A 23,247-nucleotide genomic window follows, 5' to 3' on the forward strand; every position below is an offset into this window, starting at 1 on the left:
ACACAGCATAACCAGCAACCAATTTGCCCTTGGAATCTTGCAAGCATGAGCTGTCCACAAAGTAAATAAGATCAAGATTTTGCAAAGGTATGTCCATTAAATCATCTCTTGGATGGGTAAGCACTGACATCACAGACACACAGTCATGTGACTCCCCATCCTCCGGCCCAAGCAACAGGGAGGCAGGATTTAGAATGGGGCAGCCAAACAAGGTAATATGAAACGAAGGCAGCAACACAAGCTCATATTTTGTGAGGCAAGACGTGGACAGATGCTGTGTCTTAGATTTTAACAGAGGTGCTGCCACAGCATGAGGTACAGCGACAGTCAAGGGTGATCCTAAAACTATAGAGTCAGATAATTGAACAGACAAGGCTGATGCAGCCACAGCCCAAAGACAGGGAGGAAACCCAGCTGCCACAGCATCTAGGGCAGTACTGTAATAAGCAATTGAATGGTGTTTATCCCTGTGTTTTTGTGTTAGTACAGCCAAAGCAAACCCATTACGCTCATGACAGAAAAGAATAAATGGTTTAGCACAATCAGGAAGCCCCAAGGCCAGTGCACTAGAGCAGTGGTCTCCAAAGTGGGAGGTGCGCACCCCAGGGGGTGCGCAAGACCGTTCTTGGAGGTGTGCAGCAGGAGGAGTGCCGCCGAAGGAGCGCCACGGCCACGGTGGTGGCAGCTCGGCTCTCCCCGCTCTGTCTTCGGCGGCACGCCAGTGGCAGGTCTTTTTTTTTTTTTTTTTTGCTTCCCTAGAGCTGGCCCTGGGGGTGCGCGATCCGAAAAGTTTGGAGACCACTGCACTAGAGAGTGCCCGCTTAATAGTTACAAAGGCTTGTTCAGCCTGTGGGGACCAAGAAAGTGGCTCAGGGGTGCCTGACTTAGTCAGATCCTGTAAGGGCTTAATCACTGTTGTGTACCCCAAAACCCACTGTCTACAGTACCCAGTCATGCCCAGAAAAGTTCACATTTCAGAAACAGTACCAGGCTTAGGCACATTTAAAATGGCTGAAATACGAGAGTCTGATAAATGGCGAGTGCCAGGTGAAATATCATGCCCAAAATAATGAACTCTGGGTTGACACTGCTGGAGTTTGTCCTGGGATGCCTTCATGGGCGGCGAGTTATATTCTCTCGTGGTGCTCGGGCTCCAGGACTATTCAGGGCTGGGGGCCCTGCTCCACCAATATTTGGAGCTGGGTCTCTCCCCCAGCCCTGCCTGGAGCGGGCCCCAGTCCCAGAGCACCCCGCGCCCTTCCCAGCCCCGGAGCGTCCCTGCCTGAATGAAAGCATGGCACACGCCTCTCCCTCGTCTGCCTGCATTTCCAGCTGCTGCTGCTGGTTGTTGGTGCCTATGGCAACAGCACAAGGGACACCGCTGGGGCAGTTGGCTGCTGCACCTCAGCAGGGGGAGGGAGAGGAGGCACACACGTGCTTGCCAGCCCTCCCCTCCCCCGGCACCCACCAGGAGGCGATGCCAAGGGGCCTTCTGGGAAACATGATCATCCAGAGTGGACCTCACTCACCTGAGCAGCTGCTGGGGCTTCGGTGAGAGTTTGACCCCCTGATGTGCCCCCCCCCCGAGCAGCCACCACTCCTGCCCCATGCTGGGCAAGGGGCAGCCCTATCCCTCATCCCCAGTGAGGCTATGGTGAGGGGCAGCAGGGGAGGAAGGAAGCCACATGTGATGGCAGTCCCCTTCCCCCCAGCACCTACTCACCCACTGCAGGGGAGATGGGGTTGAGAGTTTCCTGGACCTGAGCAGCTGGGGCTTGGGTTAATTTTGTGACAACCTGCCCTCCCCGCCCTGCCCCGCAGCCACCACTCTTGTCCCACACTGGGCAAGAGGCAGCCCCATCCCCCACCCCCAGTGAGACTACGGTGAGGGGCAGCAGGGGAGGGGGGGGTCCCTCACCTGGAGCTCGCTGCTGCTGGTGGGGGGAGGAGGCCTCTCTGATCCTAACCTTGGGGCAGCCTGTCTGTACCCCAAGCTCCCCATCCCTGGCCCTATCCCACCCTAGAGCCTGCACCCCCAGCACTCCAACCCTGAGCCCCAGCCTTGAGCCCCCTCCTGCACTATGAACTGCTCATCCCCAGCCCCACCCCAGAGCCCTCACCCGAGGGGAAAAACAACTTAAATTTGGCAGTTTGGGGTAGGATTGTGTTTAGCACAATACTTGATTATTTTACACCCTTTAAAGTATATAATTGGTTGTATACAGGTGTTGTGAAGTGGGAATGTTCTTAATATTTTCTCTGAATACTGTGTGGGTGCCTCAGTTTCCCCTATGCATTTCTTAAGGATCTAGGTGGTGGGATAAGGGTGTGTGATTGTTGTAGAGTCCTAGAGGGCCAGTGTGATGTTGTCTGCACAGAGAATGGCTGACATGCTGTCTCCTGGCAACTGATGGCCTGGGCCCTCCCCTGCAAGTGCCAGCTGAAGCTGTTGGAGAACAAAGAGATCAGGTGCCCTCCTTGTCCAGAAAAGAGACAAAGGCCAGAGAAGAGGCTGGAGGGAGTGTCAGTTTGGAGCTGGCCAGGGATACTAAACTGCTCAAGATAGTTAAGACCAAAGCAGACTGAAGAACTTCAAAATGATCTCACAAAACTAAGTGACTGGGCAACAAAATGGCAAATGAAATTTAATGTGGATAAATGTAAAATAATGCAAATTGGAAAAAATAACCCCACCTATACATATGATGGGGGCTAATTTAGCTACAACTAATCAGGAAAAAGATCTTGGCGTTGTGGATATTTCTACAAAGACATCCACGCAGTGTGCAGCGGCAGTCGAAAAAGTAAACAGGATGTTAGGAATCATTAAAGAAGGGATAGAGAATAAGACGGAGAATATCTTATTGCCCTTATATAAATCCATGGTGCACCCACATCTTGAATACTGAGTACAGATGTAGTCTCCTCATCTCAGAAAAGATATACTGGCATTAGAAAAGGTTCAGAGAAGGGCAACTAAAATGATTAGGGATTTGGATCAGGTGCCATATGAGGAGAGATTAAAGAGGCTAGGACTATAAAATCATGAGTGGTGTGGAGAAAGTGAATAAAGAAAAGTTATTTACTTGTTCCCATAATGTAAGAACTAGGGGCCACCAAATGAAATTAATGGGCAGCAGGTTTAAAACAAATAAAAGGAAGTTCTTCGCCCAGCCAACCTGTGGAACTCCTTGCCTGAGGAGGTTGTGAAGGCTAGGACTATAACAGAGTTTAAAAGAGAACTTGATAAATTCATAGAGGTTAAGTCCATTAATGGCTACTAGCCAGGATGGGTAAGGAATGGTGTCCCTAGCCTCTGTTTGTCAGATGGCAGGAGAGAGATCACTTGGTCATTACCTGTTAGGTTCACTCACTCTGGGGCACCTGGCATTGGCCACTGTTGGTAGACAGGATACTGGGCTGGATGGACCTTTGGTCTGACCCAGTATGGCCATTCTTATGTCCTTATGTTCTTATGAAACAGGGAGAGACCCAGAATTTGGGTCTGGGCTCCCCACCCCCCAAGATTGGCCTGACTGAGGGGTCCTGTTTTCTGTACCTACAACTCTGTTTTAGACTGTGTTCCTTCTGTTTTACTGGCTGGCTGAGAGTCATGTCTGACTGCAGAGTTGGGGTGCAGGGCCCTCTAGCTTCCCCAGGAGCCCCGCCTGGGCAGACTTGCTGTGGGAAGCACACGGTGTGGCAGACAGCATCACACTGACCCTCTAGGGTTCTACAACAATCACACACCCTTATCCCACCACCTAGATCCTTAAGAAATGCATAGGGGAAACTGAGGCACCCACACAGTATTCAGAGAAAACATTAAGAACATTCCCATTTCATCACAACAGATACAACAAAATATAATATATTGAAGCAGGCAAGTGCTGCTTCTGACTTTCCACTTTTAATTGACCCTTGTAAACTTGTGGTGCCGGCACATAGTAGCATCATTTTATCCCAGCACCCCCATCTCTTCCCCCACACCCCCTCCTGCACCCAAACTCCCTCCCAGAACCTGCACCCAAACTCCCTCTCAGAGCCTGCACCCCTCCACCCATACTGCACACCCTCCCCGTGCCCCAGCCCGGAACCTGGACCCAGCACCCAAACTCCATCCCAGAGCCTGTACCCCCACCCCCTTCCCACCCCCTCCTGCACCCAAACTCCCTCCCAAACTCTGTCCCAGGGCCTGCACCCCTCACCCCCTCCTGCACCCCAACCCTCTGCCCTAATCCTGAGCCTCTCCAACACCAAACCCCTCATCCCCAGCCACAGACAGAGCCCTCACCCCCAGGTACCCTAACCCTCTGCCCCAGCCCTGAGCCCCCTACTGCATCATGAACCCCCAGCCCCACCCCACAGCCATCACCCCAACCCTCTGCCCTAGCCCTGTGCCCCCTCCCAAGCCCCTCATCCCCAGCCACACCCAAAACCCCTCATCCCCAGCCCCACCCCACAGCCCTCACCTCTGCACCCCGTCCCTCCACACCCTCCTGTTCCCAAACTCCCTCCCAGAGCCTGCACCCCTCACCCCCTCCTGCACCCCCACCCCTTGCCCCAGACCTCCTCCCCCCACCCAAACTTCCTCCCAGAGCCTTAGGCAGGTAGGGGGCGGAGTTTGGGGGGGTCAGAGGGTTCTGGACACCACCAAAATTTCTACAAACCTGCCACCCCTGGATGCCTTGTGACCCTTAGCAGCTAGAGCAACCAAAAGAACCAAAGTATCAACTTTACAGGATTCAAAGGAAGGGGATGCCAACAAAAGATCTACATATTGTATAAGCACAGATTTGCCTGGAAAGATCACATCATCCAGATCCTTCTTTAAGATCTGGGAAAACAGGAATGGAGACTCGGTATACCAGGTGGGTCCAGGTATACTGACGTCCTTTGTAGGTAAAGGCAAACAAATATTGACTATCAGGGTGAATGGGAATGGAAAAAAATGCTGAACAAAGATCCACAACAGTAAAATAAGTGACTGAAGGGGGAATACAAGAAAGGATTATAGCTGGATTTGGAACCACAGGAAAAGAGGGCAAAACAACAACGTTAACCGCACAGAGATCTTGAACAAAGCGATAGGTGTTCTTTCCTGTCTTCTTGACAGGAAAGATAGGTGTATTACAAAAACTAGTAGTGGAAACAATAATATCCTGCTGTAATAAAGAATCCATTACTGGAGCTATTCCTTCCTCTGCTTCAGGGTGCAGTGGGTATTGTGGTACTTTTGGCAGTGGTTTAGAAGGGTCAACAAGAATCTGCAGATGCAGGAGTCTGAGAGGAAGGCGGAACAGCAGAGGGAGGTGCTGGCCCAGCTGCAGCAGGAGTATCAGCGAGCCCACAGCTAAGGGGACAGCTAATGAGCTGGTGCTGGAGGAAGCTGGATCCTTGGGGTGGGGAGAGCTGAATTTAAGTTTTTTGCTGTTTGAAATAACATGGTGATGCACATACACACACAAAAAACCAAGAACCTTAACTGGTTTGGCTGTTTGAATCTGTCCCACTTCATTTGCATGTCGAGACCAAAGATAAGGGGGAACTTGTGATAGCAAATAAACAAAATCAGGGCTGAGAGGTGTCTGCAATTTAGTTGGCACTGCTCTATGAAGCGTGGCCAACACCAGATTGGTATTCTCATCAGGAACTTGTAAGAATACGCCATCTGGTGTGCAGTAGATAGTACAGCCTAATTTGCACAAAATATCCCTTCCCAGCAAATTCACAGGAGAGGAGGGGCTAAGGAAGAACTTGTGTTGGTCAGAAAAGGGCCCTAGTGAAATAGAAAGGGTTTTTGTGACAGGATGTGGAACAGGTTGGTTTGAAATGCCAATGGCATTAATAGATGAAGATGACAAAGAAACAGAGGGAAATTCTAAGGATCTTAAGGCTGATCAGCTAGCTCCAGTATCCACAAGACAAGCAACAGATTGTCCTGCAATTTTACAATTTACATATGGGCCTTCTTGATTAATAGGAATTAAAGGATTCATGATGCAGTTATGTTCCCTCAGGCTGTCCTAATAAGAATTGGTGGGGGAAAGGCCGGTGCTTCAGGATTTGGGAAAGGGGGTGAAGGATTCTGAGATGTTCGGTTTGGGCATTCGTTCCTCCAGCGTCCCTCTGGGCCACAAAAGTGGCATGCAGTATTCCCTGTCGGGGCAGGATATGAAGGACCTTTCCCTCTCCCCCGACCTCGTCCTCGTCCTCCGCTCATTACCCCACAGCCTCTATATTGATAAGTTTGCAACTGCAAAGCCAAAAGTTTTGTTTCAGTACTTTCCTTCTTCTGCTCTATGCAAGCTGTACAATGGTTGGCAAATGTCACCAATTCAGAAAGGGGTTTAGTCTGCCAGCCAATGCAGATAGTCCTTAACTGCTGCTGGACCTTAGGCAAGAGTCCCTGAACAAAGGCAGCCCCTACTGCCTCTCTGGCATTTTCAGCTGGCTGGGCAATTCCTGAGTGTTGTTCAAATACCTTAGTCAGTCTGTCTAGATAATCAGCAGGGGGCTCTCCTTTGTTCTGTTTACAGTTGTTAATCTTTGTCCAATCCGTTTTCTTAGGGCAAACCTCCACAATGGAGTTCAAAAGACGGTCTCTAGCCTCTCTTAAATCACGTTCAATTCCAGGGTCAGCATCGGGCCAATCAGCCTGCCTGGAAAGCCGTTGTCGAACTTCGGCTGGCATAACTACTTGCAAGAGCTGATTAACATCCGCCCATGATGGATTATAACACTGAATCACTGTCCGGAGCTCTTCTCTAAACTTTTCTGGCTCCTCTCTGACATTAGGAAATTCTTTTACCAAGTTTCTAAGGTCCCCTGGTGTCCATGGGGCATGAACTATAACCAAATCCCCTCCAGCACCAGGCAATTCTCTTAAGGGAGCCTGGAGCGCTGATACCTGGCTCCTAGTGTGGTAGATTCTTGGACCAGAAGGATCAGGATCAGGTGAGCTAGTTGAGGGCCTGGTATCGGAATCGCTTTTCTGTGGTGAAGAGGAAGGCCCTCCCCCAGGAGAAGAAGTAATCTGCTTAGTCGATACATGGGTGGGTGAGACTGACGCTGCTGCAGGGAGATCATTAGCAGGCACAGCCTGCGGAAGGGGAGGAGGCAATGGCGGCTGCTGTGGAACATTGCTGAAAAAATCCACAGTGTCCTCAGCAGCTTCCCCCTCATTCTCAGTCTTGACCAATTGGGGATATACAGGAACAGAGGGAATTGCTCGGGCAGGGGGGCATCCGGATGCTTTGCATTTATGTTTTAAGTCCTGTACTTGAGTTTTTAATTTTTCCTGGGAGTCCTTTAGACTCCGCACCCGAGACTCATGGAGTCTCTTTGTCGCTTCCTCCCACCAATAGACAAATTGCTCCCACTGTTTATCAGAGGCTTTTGATGATGTAAGGGTTCCTCTGAGGTGTGTAAGTTTATCTAAATTGAAGGTACCTTCTAGTGGGAATTGTTTAGATGGATTATCACGCGTGTAAAAATTCCAGTTTTCTAAATACCTGCAGGTTTTGGGACCATAATACACATACATGTGGTATGCAGGAGTACCCTTAGGGGGTGAGGGGGAATTCTTAGACTGCCCCCCACCCATTTTCCAATCACACACACCGGAGGAGGCGCCCTGTCTGCTCAGCAGCTCATGAGCTAAGGGATTCTCACTCTCTCTCCTCAGGCACTCACACAGGAAAGATTTATTGAGGATGTCCACGACCCTCCTACACCCCCTTCAGCAAAGAGCGTCGGCTAGCCTCAGAAAGACAATGCCGCATACTCTAATTGCCTCCGGTGAGGTGATTAGACTAGTCAGTGGTTCAAATGGGGAGGAGAAGAGGGAGGAGAGATGGGGTCACACAATCCTAGACCCAGGCAGACCCCTCGCCGGTCATGCCGTGCAGAGACAGCCGCCTTGGGTCAGATCTTTTACCGATCCACTAAGATGCAGCCACTGAGCTTGCGTTAGAGATATCCCCGGTCACGAGGTTACAGCTGCGCAGGGAGCTCTGGGCCTCTTTCGATGGCCCTCATTCACACTAACACACACACACACCCCAAGACTTCTGTATCTTCACACCACGATGCATCTCCTGTACAATAATCTTAATGCTTTATGTCCAGACTTAATATAACCTTTGAGACGGTAGCAACCCCTCAGCCCTGGTGCAATAACCTAATGCATTAACCTTATGCATTAACCTTACTGGGGGTGGCAAAACTAAGTCCCCAGCACCACATCAAACTAACCTTGTTGGGGATGGTAAAACAGTTCCCCAGCACCGCTCTGTATCTGATCTTGCTGCACAATCAATAAGTTCGGATGGCGTAAGCCCAAAAGGGACAGACGGCCTCACGGGCAGTCCTCCTCCGATACCCCAATAGAGATTTCAAAAGGTCTCTTACCTCTATTGTGGCGCCATGGGGTTCGAAGGGGAACGGTCCGCAGCAGCTGCCGTTGTCTCCACAGGCGTTGCCATCCTGGACGAGCCCCCAAATTGTTGGAGAAAAACACAGTTCTCACTCTCAGGTTAGGTGCAGCAAGTCAGATACACTTAATTATCTCAAGCAATTGCACAGAGGGAGAGAGTGCACTAGGACACAGGGTTTCCCCCACCTAGGCAGGTCTCTCTAAAGATAAACAATTAGAGCAAGCATTTATACCTTTATTACAGACAATAATAAGCAACAGCTGCATATTGTTTATACATGTTCCTTCATGATATCTTATTTTTCTCACCAATTTCTCTTATAGTCTACATTCTATTCTTATCTAATACAAGGTCACAACAGCCTCTTTCACAGTTCGTTTCCCACTCGCTTCGCACTATCCCTGCTTCTACAAATCTCGCGTTATTAAAGCTAGAGTTAGCCTGACTCCTGCTCATTTCAGAGGCCTGCACCCAAATTCCCTTTATCTACTTCCACACTTAATATAACTTGTATTGTCTGGGAAAGGGTTGGACAGTACAGGGCATACTGGGTGTATTTGGGTCACCCTGCTATATAACCAAGGCTGGTGAGAGCCAGAATGTAACCCAAGTGTGACTGTCAGACTGCAGTTGCACACAGACACTCAGGGAAACCTGTTTGTAAGTGGTCCAGGTATGAGCTATTTCAGAAAGGCATTATAAGGCACCCAAGGTTGCAGGGTATGGGCTGAAACAGCTCCCCCTTAGTCTGGATTGTGATTTGCCAGGTACAGGATTGAGATTTGAAAGCAGGCAGAAATCTCTGTCTAACCAGGTGGCTTCCTCTCTATTTTCTTCCCTTTCCATGTAACCTCACCAGCATAATTCTTCCTTGCAGATATATTTTTTCCAGTCAGTACTGTGCTCTCTTTCACCAACTCTGGAAATAGTAACTGTGATTTATTGATTATCTTTAATAAAGATATTTTATTTTTAAACATGCCATATACAAATTTTAAAGAAAAAGTCCTAAGAATTCCCTGTTGTTCTAATTATGCCCTCAGATCTGTTGAAAAGCAATGCATCAGTTATCAGGGGGTTTGGTTTAAAGTTACCAATCCTCAGAGACAAAAGGTATAGAAACATGTTGAGAATGATGGTCAGAACTGTGCACCAACATAAACACAAATATCTGCCACAGATGAAAGAGTACCAGATTGCATCTCCACAATTTGAAATGTAGGTTGGTTTCAGGCTCTGTCAATCAAGTCAGTTGGTTTGAATTGTTAAGCTTCTAGTGATCTGCTGTGGAAGATGTATGTGTTGCTTTCATAGAGGTGGCACCAGAAATTATATTTTTTCTAGGATGGCTTGGAAAATGGTAATAAACATTTAATCTCTGTTGTGCAGCCATTCTTGTATGAAATGCTATGTAGACATTATGCTTGCTTGCAAAACTGAGGGGTTTCTATCAAAGTTTCAACTTGGTATTTTTGGCTGTAATAGGTTTGGCCTCAGACTCTGTTCCCATAATAAAGGGTGCTGTCAAATAATTTCATTAGTAGTTTTATTGGTGTATTTTATTTACTCATTGGTTTCTTTTATGGTATAAAAGGCCTGAAAACATATTTTTTCTCCTAATGTTTTTACAGAAAGCCTGAAGTTTGAAGATGGAACTCAGATATGTATAATTCAACCTGTTCTATTTCTGCATTTTCCAAAATAATGTTTTTTTAAATTTATTTGGGTTGTTTAAAGCTTTTTTTGGAGACAATCATTATTCTTTTTTTTTTCAAGGTTGACCTGTAGAATCCATATGTTGCAGTATATTTGTAGCAGGTGTAGGTTCCTTTGCAGAGTATTTTGTGGGGGTGATAATATGACAGCTTACTTGCATAGTTCAAGCATCATACATCTGAGTCGGTTTAATATAGAGTCCTGGGTTTGGAGAGTTCTCTAATAGATTTGATAGTGCACTGATATATATGCTGTGAAGTGTAGGGCTGAAGTTGCATCTATTTTATTCCTCTGTGTCTTGTAGGGATCAGGGATGGTTGGTTGCACTGTACGTAGATTTAGTTTGTTTCCCATCAGTTCTGTTCAGAGACTTTAAAGGTAAGTCCAGAGTGCCCTTTTGAGTCAAATACTTTTAAAGGTTATGGAACAGACATATCTTCCCCTTTCAGGGGCATTTATGTAGTAGGGTAGGGAATTATGTTTTTCAACTTGTTTAACTGTATTTAGAGTAAAAGGTTGGTGGTTTATTTCTCAAGGGAGAATCCAATTTGTCTTTTACATTCTTTGTTGTTCCTGGTCAAGTATTTTGTTGTTCTTTATCAAGGATTCCACAGACTAGTCTGCTCCTGATCTTGCTAATATAGATGCATCTGTGGTTGTCTTGATATCAGGCTCCTTCACAGTGACTGGGACTGTGCAAGGGGGCAGGGTTGTATCTCTGCTTCTGTCAGTCACTCTGGGACTGTGCAGAAGGGAGGATGGTCTCTGGCTCTGTCAGTAACAATAGGGTTGGGCAGAGAGGTGGGATAGAACTGATCTGGGCCTGTCAATCACAGCAGGGCTGTGCACAAGGGTGAGGGAGGCAGTCTCTGGCTTTGTCAGTCACAGTGGGGTTGTGCAGTGGGGAGGGGGACTGGTCACTGGGGCTGTGTACAGGGCTGGGGTCTTGGGGGCCAGTCTCTTGCTCTGTCAATCACACGGGGGCTGTGAAGTGGGAGGAGGGGGGATGGTATCTGGCTCTGCCCATGCAGAGGGGCAGGTGGGGGGGACTGTTCTCTGGCTGTGTCAGTCACATCCATCTTGGGCAGAAGGACGCGGGAGGTGTGGTCTATGGTGCTCTGTCAGTCACACCAGGACTGTGCAGAGGGGTGCGAGGTGGGTGGTTTCTGGCTGTCAGTCACAGCAGGGCTATGGCTGGGTGGTGGTTTCTGGCTCTGTCAGTCAGAGAGGGCTGTGCAGAGTGGCGTGGGGCGGGAGAGGCTGGTCTCTGGCTGTCAGTCATGGCGGGGTGGGTGGAGGCAGACTCTGGCTGTGTCAGTCAGAGGAGGCTGTGCAGTGGGGTACGGGGGGCTGATTTCTGGCTGTCAGTCACAGCAGGGCGGGATTGTCTCTGGCTCTGTCAGTCAGATGGGGGCGGGCGGAGGGGGGCGGTCTCTGGCTCTGTCAGTCAGACGGGGCTGGGCAGCGCGGGGGCGGTCTCTGGTTCTGTCAGTCACACGGTGGGGGGTTGTTTTCCTCCTTCCTGCAGGCGGTCCGGCAGACAATGGCCTCCGCCGGCTCGGCCGGGCTGTAAGCGGCGTCCGGGGGAGGCTGTCGGGCCGAGGCAGGCTGGGTCTGCCGGCCGGCCGGCGCCGCGCGGAGCTCGGCTGCAGAGCGGGGGCTTCCCCGTGTCAGCGGTTCCAGTCCTGGGAGCGCCGGTAACTAGCCGCGGTTCCTCCCTCCCCCCAGTCTGGGTCACCCCCTCCCCTGCTCGCGGCGGGGAGCTGCTGCCTGGCCCGGTGCCTTCCCCGCCCGGCCACGGCCAGGCTGCTGCCCCCTCCCCACCGGGCACCAGCTGGCAGCTCTGGGGCTGCCCCGGCGGGCTGGGGAGCAGGCCAGGGTACCCCATTCCCTCCCCGTCCTCGGCCTGGCCCTGCATGCCACTAGGCCCAGGAGGGAAGCCGCAGCCCGCAGGAGATTGGCCCTGCTAGCAAGGGTGGGGGGAGATGCCAGGAGATGTGTGTGCCATGCTAATGTGGGGAAGGGGGTATAGGAGTGGACCTTGTTCTGCAGGAAGGGCCTGGCTGTAGCAGTGTGGGGAGGGGGCAGAGTAGGTGGTGCACAGTGACAGTATACACTGGGGTGCGGGAATAAATTTGTACAGTGAGGGGGCTGAGAGCCATTGAACCAAACTGTAAATGCTCCATATAATGGAAACCACTTCAAGCCAATGGGTGCAGTAGCACCCCTAGCTCTAGCACCTGTGAGGATACAGGCATTGCTATGCCAGTGGCTAGGAGGATTGCATAGAAAGGCTAACCAAAGGTAATGTCAGCAAAGAAGAGAGGCGTGAGGCAGATCCAGTCTAAAAGATGAATGTTTTCAGCAGGTGTATCAAAAGCACTGCTAGAATAGAAAAAAAGATGTCCAAGAGTCCTGAAGAGCTCTGCCTGGCACTGAGGAATAAATTCATTAACGTATGTTAGTTTCACCATTGAAACTCCCTGTAGATAGATAAAGGAAAAGAGGGGCCAGGGAAACTGGTCCAACCCGGAGGTGAGGGATGGGAAATTGAGAGGTAAACCCTGGTCTGGAGGGGGAGAAAATAAGTGGTAGTTGGGCAAAGCCAGAGTGTGTTGGGAGAGCTCTCAAGTGACTAGTATTTTGGGAGCTTCATTTTGCCTTCTAAAATACAGGCTTGGTTTTCTGTCTGGGAGAAATAGGTACTTGGACTCAGAGAAATCTTAATCGCTTGGAGCGGAACTTGGACAAAACTCAGCAAGAGGAAATGGGGAGACAGCAGGGAATAAAGGGAGAAGTAGAGGAAATGTAGGAGGAGAGAGGTGTGGGAGGAGCATGTTACATAAGCAAAGTGAGCTGAGGTACATATAGGATGTCTGTTAGGTACAAGGGGATTGCCATATTAGATCAGGTCTGTGGTCCATGTAGTCGGGTATCCTGTCTCTGACAGTGGCCAGCACCAGATGCTTCAAAGAAAGGGCAAGAAACCCTAGGAGGTAGATGTGGGATAATCTGTCCCCGTGATGAACTCATCCTAATCTGTAATAAAGATTGGGCTAGATTGGCAATCTGGGTTTATTTTAGGGCTTGTCTACACTTAAAACACTTCAGCTGCACTGCTTCAGCACTTCAATATAAACACTACCTACGCCAATGGGAAGGATTCTTCTTTCAGAGTAATTAATCCACCTCCCTGAGCTGCGGTAGCTAAGTCGACGAAAGAAGTATTCTGGGGGTTCGGACAGTGTAGCTATGCGTCTTGGGGTGTGGATTTCTCACACCCCTAAGATGTAGCTATACCTATGTAAATTCCTAGAGTAAACCAGGCCTTAGTGTTCATTCTGGTGGGACACTGGACTCTTCTAAAAGGAATAGTTGGGAAGGCATGTCAGGAAAAGGGGAGGGAAGCAGCAGAGGCAACAAGACAAGTCTGGGGGCACATTGGGGAGGAGTTCCCTACAAACTGATCTTTGATATGCTTTAAATGAGTGCACAATCCTTACAGGAAGCCTGTCTGGTTTGGGGAAATTACTTATGTCCAATTGTGCAGAAAACCCATGTCCACTGCAAGTGAAGCTGTTAAAAGTTCCTCCCTGGAATCTAGACATTCCATAGGGAAGAATTAGAGAAATCCCACTTGTGTTTTGGATGCACACATAATTAGATGATGATACTTTCTGGAATCAGTAGATGACAATTATGATACCAAAAAATATAGATCAAAAATATTTGGTAGTCCTTCAGCGTATACAAGGATCTCAGTCTGTTTTAGTTTTTAAGGTTAGATTTGTGCATGTTTGTTTGTTAAATCAAACGTTAAATATGTACTAAATGCATCTGATGAAGTGAGCTGTAGCTCACAAAAACTTATGCTCAAATAAATTGGTTAGCCTCTAAGGTGCCACAAGTACTCCTTTTTTTTTTTAAATCAGGAGGAAAAACTTCTTCCCCACCACTCTTTTTTTTTTTTTTTAAGTGTCAGAGGCTGTGCAGAAATTATTGAATCTGCACTTTCCTTGTCCTACCATATGTTAAGGAAGTCTGCAAAGCAATAGACCCACCTCTCTTGACTTCACAGTCTTGGACCCGGCTTATAAATTGAGCTGTCAGAGTGGATATTGGCAAAATGAGTTAGGAACCATTTGCTTGTGGAAGTAACTGACAATTTAAACTTGCACATGTTAAGAAAAAAACCACAGGTTTGAGAAATCAGAGTACTCGCATCATCACCTGGTCAAAGTGTTCCAGCAATTCTTTCCTAATTCTCTTCCTCTTCATCCCTCCCCCGCACAACTTCCTGTATTTATCGCTCAGCCATAGATTTTGTGTCTTTGGTTATAGTTAGAAAACCTTTTCTCAACTTGTTCATTTTTTATAAAATCTCTTCTCTCTGTGGGACCAGCTGATTGTTACCAATGGTCTGGAAGATCCTGAAGAGTTTCACAATAATGCAAGTTATGATGAAGGCTGGAGGTGGCCAAAGAGATCACAATGCTTTCGTGCCCCTGGTAATTTTGAGAGTGAACAGCACGAGCTTCGGCAACTTCTTTTGTCCCATCCCCATCCTCAGCTGCTCATTGCTATGGGGGTTGACTGTACAATCTCTCTACGGTGGCTGGAGCTTGTGGCTTACTTTCTATAATTAGTATCAGGAAAGAAATACTTGGTAGCAAAGCTTCCTGGTGATACGCATAAAAATTAAATGTCTCTAGCAACGTGGCTTGCAGTGGCAGTGTAGTCTGGGTTGGTCCCAGGATATGAGAGAGATGAGGTGGGTGAAGTAATTGGCTTAACATCTGGTGTAAATCCTCCAGTTCACTAACTGTTCCAATAACAACTGTGTGGGTGAAATGAGAATCACTGTGCTGTCAAACTCGCACAGAAAACTGATTAAAAACAAAAACAAAATACCATATCGCCTGTGGGCGAACATTTCTCATAAAACATTCATTCCATATCTGATCTCTGTCCTCCTTCTCAAAGGAAGTCTGCACAACACCTTCAAAAGATGAGCCTGGGAGCTTAAATTTGTAACTTTGCTAAGCACTAAAAATCATAACTTCATAAACATACTGAATTTAAATAAATCTGTTAGTCTTTAAGGTGCCACCGGACTCCTTGTTGTTTTTGTGGATACAGACTAACACTGCTACCCCCGGATACTTGATACTGGATTTATAGCTCACTACAAAAATTTAAGGAGTATTTGTGGCACCTTAGAAACTAATCCGATGACGTGAGCTGTTGCTCACGAAAGCTTATGCTCAAATAAATTGGTTAGTCTCTAAGGTGCCACAAGTACTCCTTTTCTTTTTCGAGTACAGACTAACACGGCTGTTACTCTGAAACCTACAAAAATTTGTAACCCATTAATCCTCTTTTGTCCTACAACTGCAAAGGTGTTAACTGCCCACTTCACACATGCTTCAAGAGACCATTTAAGGTGAACTCCTTATGCTTTAACAATCTGTTCCATCTCCTATTTAGCTGTCACACTCTGAACACTTTTTCCAGACCTAAAGAAGAGCTCTGTAAGTTCAAAAGCTTGTCTCTTTCACCAAAAGAAGTTGGTCCAATAAAAGATATTACCTCACTCACCTTAAAAAGAACAGGAGTACTTGTGGCACCTTAGAGACTAACAAATTTATTTGAGCATAAGCTTTTGTATGCATCCGATGAAGTGAGCTCACAAACGCCTATGCTCAAATAAATTTGTTAGTCTCTAAGGTGCCACAAGTACTCCTTTTCTTTTTGTGGATACAGACTATCACGGCTCTACTCTGAAACCTCACTCACCTTGTATCTCTAGTAACATACTTAACATGAATCTTCTTCTCCTGTTTGCTGAAAGAAGCTTGTCTTCCTCTGGGAGTTCTGTTCCTGGGAATTAAAGATTAGATCTGTAGCTCAGGGGTTCTCAACAAAAATTTTGGTGGCCTCAGAGTGCAGGTGATCACTGACAATTTTTCCTAAAGTACTTAATTAACTTTAGGAAAAATGAATAAATATGCATATATACACATCCAAATCATTGTCATTCATTTATGTAGTAGGAGGGCAGTAGGAAGTAGAGCTCCCCATTCAGTGCACCTGGACTTTACTCCTATTCTCGTGCTCAGAGCCTGTCATGGAGAGGGAGCCCCTCATCCTGCTGGGGAACTGCCAAGCCACTGAGCTGCTGGGGTAGCTACAGCAACTGTAAACAGTGAGTGTGGACCCAGGAAGGGGAAGCCCTGCCCTGTTTCTCTGTCCTTGCCTCCCGCGGCCATTCAGCAAGAGCTCTTCCCAGGGAAGGTAGGTCAGGATTTCACCAGTTACCTGCAGAGTCCCAGGCTCCCTGTGCCCCAGGCAGGAACAGGGGAGTGCCCTGGTGACCAAACACTGTAGCCACCTCCACTGAGAAGAGCTGACATCGTGCACACTGGCGCCATGTGTCTCCAGAGGTGCAGCCTGGAGCCTCTGAAGAGTGTGCATTGCTGCCCTTGGTAATGGCTGTTCAGGAGCAACATCTGGGTGCTGCAGGGAGGGCTGCTGCTTTGCACACACGCCCCCCTCCCCCCCCCCCCCATCTCTGCCCATACTTCGGAGGCTGTCATAGCCACACAAAAATTTCCTGGTGACCATGTTTGAGAAATGCTGCTGTAGCCTAATTCAGGACAGTAACCAGGCTGGGGTCAGGTACACCCCACCCCCCCCCCAAGATTTCTGCCTTCCATTTAGCAGAGTTTGAAAACCGTCACCTCCTGCCAGGAGCCAGTGGATGGGAAGCTGGCGGAAGCCTCTCAGACCACTGGCTCTGTGCTGTGGGAGCTGAGGCGCTGGCTGGCTGTCTGGTAGCCCTCTCTGCCCTACTCCCTGAGCCAGGCCACCTCTGCACAGCCAGGTGCTCCCCAGGCAGGATGGATGGCACAGCTCCAAGTAAACCCTTGACACACGCCTCTCCCCAAAGGAGCCCGCACCAGCCAGCAACGCCCTCTGGAGCCAACCCCTGCTTGCGGAGCCCAACTATCATGAGATGCTCAGCTAGGCGCTTGCTCAGCAGCAACAGACCCAGGAGTGCCAGGGCAGCGGCCAATGACTGCCTCCAGGAACATCTCATGGCGTCCGGCGCCAGGCTCCTTCGGGGGAGAAACGAGAGTAAATGAGGTGCAGGTTGGACTGCTGCCCTGCTTGCCTGGGGAACGCCCAGCCATGCAGAGGTGGCCCAGCTTGGGAAACAAGGGAGGGAGGGCAGTCAGCTGGCACCCTGACCCCCACAGCGCAGAGAGCCAGGGGCCTGAGTGGGCCAGCAGCTCCCACCAGCTTCTGATTCACTGGTTCCTGGCAGGAGGCAATGGTTTTCAAAATGTGGGATGGGCATCCTGGGGGGCATGCTCCATAGTTTGAAAATCTCTGTGCTAAATGGAAGCAGAAATCTGGGGGGCACGTAACCCCCCCCCATATACGTTGCCTTTAGGGGGCGCAAATAAGCTTGCTTGCCCTGAGCACTAAAATCCCTTGTTATGCTTCTGGCCTGGTGAGTTTGAATATCTCAAGCTGGCTCCTGCTGAAAGGGACCCATTTGTTAATTGCTCAGATGCTGGAGCTCTCTGATATGAAAATTTTAAAATATTCTGAAAAGAAATAGGCCAGGTGGGTAGAAGAAGGTGCATGGTCAGTAGGGATTGCAGCTCTCGATTAAATGTAGTTTAAAATATTTCACAAATTATACAGTACTAGCCCCCAGTCTGACTTGCACCAGCCAGCAATGAGAGATGATATCTTGTGGGGAACTTTCAAAGAAAATGGAGAACTCGGACATGGTTTTGGATTTGCCTGAGATTAAAAAAAAAAAAAGTGTTCAAATCTTGCAGAGAACAAAATAATAATAAAAGAAAATGTACCTGCTGCTTCGACTGTGTACGCTGACACACACTTCACAAACAGACTGTGGATAATGACAATAGTCAACTGGTTAGGTCCCTAGTTTAGGATTTTGGCAGTCCGGGTTCAAGTCCCTGATTCATCACAGACTTCTTTTGTGAACTTAGGCAAGTAACTTAGCCTCTCTGTGCCTCAGTTGTCAATCTGTACAATGGTGGTGATAGCACTTCCCTTCCTCACAGGGTATTGTGAGGATGAATGTTAGAGTTAGACACTGTGCTCAGACACTGATGTAATATTAATGGGGACCATGTATGCACTACAGCTAGAAAAGTGCTTTACTTAGCTTAATTGTCAGAAAAGTGGGGAGATCGTGTAGCAATATATCTGCGCCAGCAGAGTTCAGATCTAACAAGGCACGTTTTATGAAAATGTAATATGGGTATGAAGAATGGAAACGGAAGTGCTCAAAGAGAGGTGGGGCTAACTTCTAAATAATTGTTAGAAAAGAAAAAAAATTACTTGGTGATGTGATATTTTGCACTTTCTATTTGAGGTAGTTGCATATGGGTCATCCAGGTATAAGAGAGAATGAGATTTTATCATAAAACAAATTGTTGCATTACATGTGGCTACTTAAATATTTCAATTAAAAGAATTTTCCATATGCCAGTGTAGTAAAATAGCAGGGTATCCTCTGAATGCATCCAGTGAAGTGAGCTGTAGCTCACGAAAGCTTATGCTCAAATAAATGTTAGTCTCTAAGGTGCCACAAGTACTCCTTTTTCTTTTTAGACAGGCAGATGTCTCAGTATCGTTTGTTCACTTTTCCTGACATCAACTTCAGCAAGTCAGGTAACGAAATATTTTTTTCCCTCTCCTTGCCCCACTCCCCCTTCCCCCTCTCTATCCTTCCCCAGGAGGCTGCAATTGGAGCGGAAGATGAAAAGGTCTGATCATGAGAGAACATATGTACATGTCTCCATGATTACCCATCAGTAAGCACCTTCTATGACACCACAGGATGGATGTGGAGGTTGACTGGGAGTCTGATAATGATACTTGTGACACCGGTGAGGAGCATTCAGATGACTCCAGCCATATCTCTGAACGGATGGGTCGCAAAGCCAGCCTCCAGCTGGAGGTAGAGGAAGATTACTCACCACCATCTAGTCCTGCTCGCAGCCTTGCTGGACCTTCAGTTAGACAGGAACTCCCTGTAGAATTGCAGTGTGAAGAGGAAGAAACCTATGAAAACTACTACCAGAAGCGTGATTCAACCACCACTGCAGTATTTGTCACCTCCAGCACCAATTTTGACCTGCAATGTGAAGATGAGGATCTGGAGCTTTACTCCTCTGAGCACTCTGAGGAACCTCAGGGAGGACTAAGTGAGGATGATGAAAACATCATTCTTATTGATGCCTTTGGTGAGGAGGACCTGGAGCCTATCTCTGGAGAAGCTTTGCCTTATAGGTGCAAGAAGTGTGGTCTCTCTTTCCAGGATCTGGGTGAATTACAGGAACACAAACAGATCCACCTGACAGAGCATTCATACCGATGCCCCATCTGTGGCAAAGAGTTCTTCCGTGCTGCGAACTTGCGAATGCACAAGCTCATTCATTCTAGTGACAGACCACACAAGTGTCCGGAGTGTGACAAGGGGTTCATCCGCACAGCTGACGTCTGGAGGCACCTACGCAATGTCCACAAGATTGAACGTTCAAAAATGTTGGGAAATGGTATGGTTAGGAACCCATGGTCTTCAGTGCACCAGAACCAAAATGGTGGCGGAGATACCTATCAGCAGTGTTCAGATGACCAAAAGCCTGGAGGAGAACAGCCTAAACCTTACATCTGTCCAACATGTGGCAAAGGTTTCCATAAACCTAATTTGCTGTCCAAACACAAGGTGATCCACCGACAGGACAAACCATATCAATGTCAAGAATGTGGAAAGTCCTTTATCCAGCTGCTCAGGTTGAAAAGGCATCAGCAAACTCACTCTGGAGAGCGCCCTTTCTACTGTGAGGAGTGTGGCGGAACCTTCACGCGGCTGGCATCACTACAGCGTCATCAGCGGATCCATACTGGAGAAAAACCCTACTCTTGCTCTTACTGTGCTCAAGACTTCACGGAGTCAGGCTCCTTGAGGAGACATGAGCGCACTCACCAAGTGAAGACGTCTTAGAGTTTATAGTACCTCACCTGCTGTAGTGGTTGTTTTGTTTCCCTTCTTATCTGAGTGAAACCTGTCCGTGCTTCTTAAGAAACCTCCATACTCTATGAACATAGGTCATTCCACAGCTACCTTCCCCAAATATTGCCAATATGACTCTAATAAGGAAGCAGAGTCTCAGGAGGAACTCCATGATCTCTACAAGTAAAGACATAAGTGAAGAGGAAAAAGCTGCTGTGCCACTGAAGAAAGAGGTTAGAGAAGCTGTAGGACAAATGTGGAGAGTGAAGCCCTTTGGAGGTGCTGGACATTGTCATAAGTAGCTGGATTTCTTTTGGGGTGTGTCAGATTGAGTTTTTCCCAAAGATTGATGTGTTAAATAGAGCTTTGGTGCAGTCCTGACCCTGAACTGATGGGTACTACTGTCTAGAAAGTGACTGCTCTCCAGCAGTGGATTTGGAGATCTGTCATTGCAGGCCATTGCCAGGACTGCACAGTTCTTAGTCAGCTGTAGCCCATCCACACCTCTGTGCATTCTTTCATGGTTTTTAGTAAAGTACCTTTATTTGAAAGAGAAGGATCATGTCAGTTGCAAAATAATATCCAGGACTTTAATACACTGGAAACTTAATTAACAGTTGCACCCTTTGCGCACACACTTGCTTATGGATATACTGATCCTTCATGTGCTTACATAACCCATGTCACCTGTATGTATATTGGTGCATGGAGAGAGGGTTGGATGGGTCACTGTGATGATGCATATGGGAACAGTGGGTTGTCTCTATGGATCTGTGCCACTTGTGTCTAGGTGGAGAGGCTTTACCCTGCCCAGCTATTGTGTTACAGTAACAAATGTTTTAGAATTTAAAATCACAAAAATGCTAATTAAAAAAAAAATAAGGAAAATAGTGCTGTTTTTTACACTGTTTAGTACTTGGATTAAAGGTTCCTGATTCTAGCTCTGACTCTAGAAGATCCAATATGGTAAGTAGCATCTGTCCTTATCACAAATTCTGGGGCACTTTTTAGGGGATCCTGGCAATTTAATTTTCTTTTTTGAACAGGCTAATTAAAAATCCTCAATTTTGCGCTACTGAACCCTTAAAATAGCATGCCTTTGAATATTTAAAACGTTCTTTTTTAAAAATGTGATGGCTTCTGGCTTTTTCCCCCACCTTGTTTTTTGAGAAGGGTCTTTTCGGTTGGCCTAAGAGGAACACCTCTCCTTCTGCATGCTCTTTCATTGTATATGTGTACACCTGTTTGCTGACTGTTCACTTTTCATTTTGGCTCTGCTTCTGCTGTTACTGCTAAACACCCATTTTTTTCAAAGGTCTGAGAATGTTGTTCACAAAAACTGCATAAGATCAGGTTTGCTACATGTTGTCAAATGCACAGGTAAATAAACAAAAAAAGTGTGAACCATCTCTTTTCAGTCATAGTAATTTTGGGGGTTACTCGTAACTATAGTAAGAACGATTACATACAACAGTTTTGTAATTTCAAGTTGATAGTGCCTCCTCAATCACTCGGCTAGCCATTGGTACCATTATGTAAGGCCTTTTATATAACATAATAGTAGGTAGGGACTTGAATGAGGGAGCTTGTAATTGGTAAAAGTCTCCTTAAGCCTCACCTGACCTTCCTGTTGCTGCCTCTGCTTCCAACATTGGATATGCCAACTGCTCCTGTAGCTGTCTGTATAATGGGAACTGTGGGAGCATGGTGATAAGGCAGGTGCCCTTCAAGAAGTTTCCTGCTGCATTACCCATGGCTGTAGGAGCTCTTCTAGCAGTGGGATTGATCTGAATGATGAAGTGAAAACACCCCTCCTACTCCTCTCTTGTTCCCAAACCCTCCTTCATTTAGTCTGTTGCACATCTGGTTACAAAACACTTACTTAAGATGAACACTTTATCCCTAAACTTCCTTTATAAGCGTATATTACACACACTGGTATTCTCATATTCCTTAAATGCATTGTTTTAGAGTTGACTCAAGCTCACGACTAGTGGGTTCGTTGTTCTACTTGCCATGAATGGTTGTGGATGTAGATGGAGACAGACATGAAAAATTATTTTCTACTGTCCTCTTGCTCCAGCTGATATACCTACCATCCTTTGCAATACTTGCTCTGCCCCTAGGCTAGGCTGAAACGTGAATCTTAGACCTAGCTGCAGTATCCAGGGATGGTATTTTTTAAATTTAAGACCATTCTTTATATACAAGTTGTGTGTCTGTGTTGCTACAGTGAGGCATCTGTGTATATCCACTTGGTTCCCTTAGCTTTGCAGAGGGGTCACATGAAATAATGCCTCCTAACTTTTTGAAAGTCTGGTTGCCATGAGGAATTCTCAGCACTCTGTTTGCATTTTTACAGAATGGAAATACAAATGTTTACGGCTATCAGAAAATATTCCCCTGCAACAGTTAATGGCCCTGCAAGGAGGAGACTATATGCAGTCAGATCTAAATGCTTGAATTGATTTGTGATCCTGTCTTTAGCACGAGGCTGACTGAAGGAAAGTGTTTGCATCCACTTTGTTCACAGTATCTAGACTGCTTGGGGGAAACGGGTGGGGAAAATCAGTTTGTGACCTTTCTTCCAGTTACTAGAGTAATCTTCTGATGAGAAAGTAGGCACTAGAGTTGAATACAGACATCAGCATGTGATTTTCTTAACCAGAATCGTACAACCTGAATTGTTTTGACTCGATAGCATTACTGTCTAAAACAGTTCAAGCACTCACTCATTTTGTCAATAAATATCGTGCAGCATGCTGAGGAGAGGGAGAGAAGTGGTGGGGTTGAAGCAAGAAATTCATCTTTATGTGAAAGCTCAGGACTTCTGCTCTTGATCTAAATGGATAGCAACTGTATTAATGTGCCATGGATGAAAATATATAAGCTCTTCAAAGAGATCAGTTTTCATAAAGTGGAAATGACTTTCGTTGAAGTGGAATTATTAAATCTGGATAAAGAAGAATTGTGAGGTTTTTGGTAGGTTTCCCTACAAATGGTCATCCACCAGTGATGGAAAGGCCACCT

General features: G+C 47.2%; 1 protein-coding gene across 1 annotated transcript; it reads left to right on the forward strand.

Moving 5' to 3' along the window:
* The first annotated feature begins 11,682 nt into the window (after window positions 1-11,682).
* LOC311524637 (uncharacterized protein) lies at window positions 11,683-21,616 on the forward strand. Its single transcript, XM_084635933.1, has 2 exons — window positions 11,683-11,851; window positions 18,938-21,616. Exon 2 carries the CDS (start codon window positions 19,042-19,044, stop codon window positions 20,206-20,208), a length of 1,167 nt encoding a protein of 388 aa, XP_084492059.1. The 5' UTR covers window positions 11,683-11,851; window positions 18,938-19,041; the 3' UTR covers window positions 20,209-21,616.
* Window positions 21,617-23,247: the final 1,631 nt, after the last annotated feature.

Source organism: Lepidochelys olivacea (assembly GCF_965140295.1).
Source record: "Lepidochelys olivacea isolate rLepOli2 genome assembly, chromosome: 8".
NCBI lineage: Eukaryota > Metazoa > Chordata > Testudines > Cheloniidae > Lepidochelys > Lepidochelys olivacea.

Bases quoted from the DNA above. Each gene is read 5' to 3' on its own strand.
- LOC311524637 (XM_084635933.1), top strand. From the start codon at position 19,042: ATGGATGTGGAGGTTGACTGGGAGTCTGATAATGATACTTGTGACACC.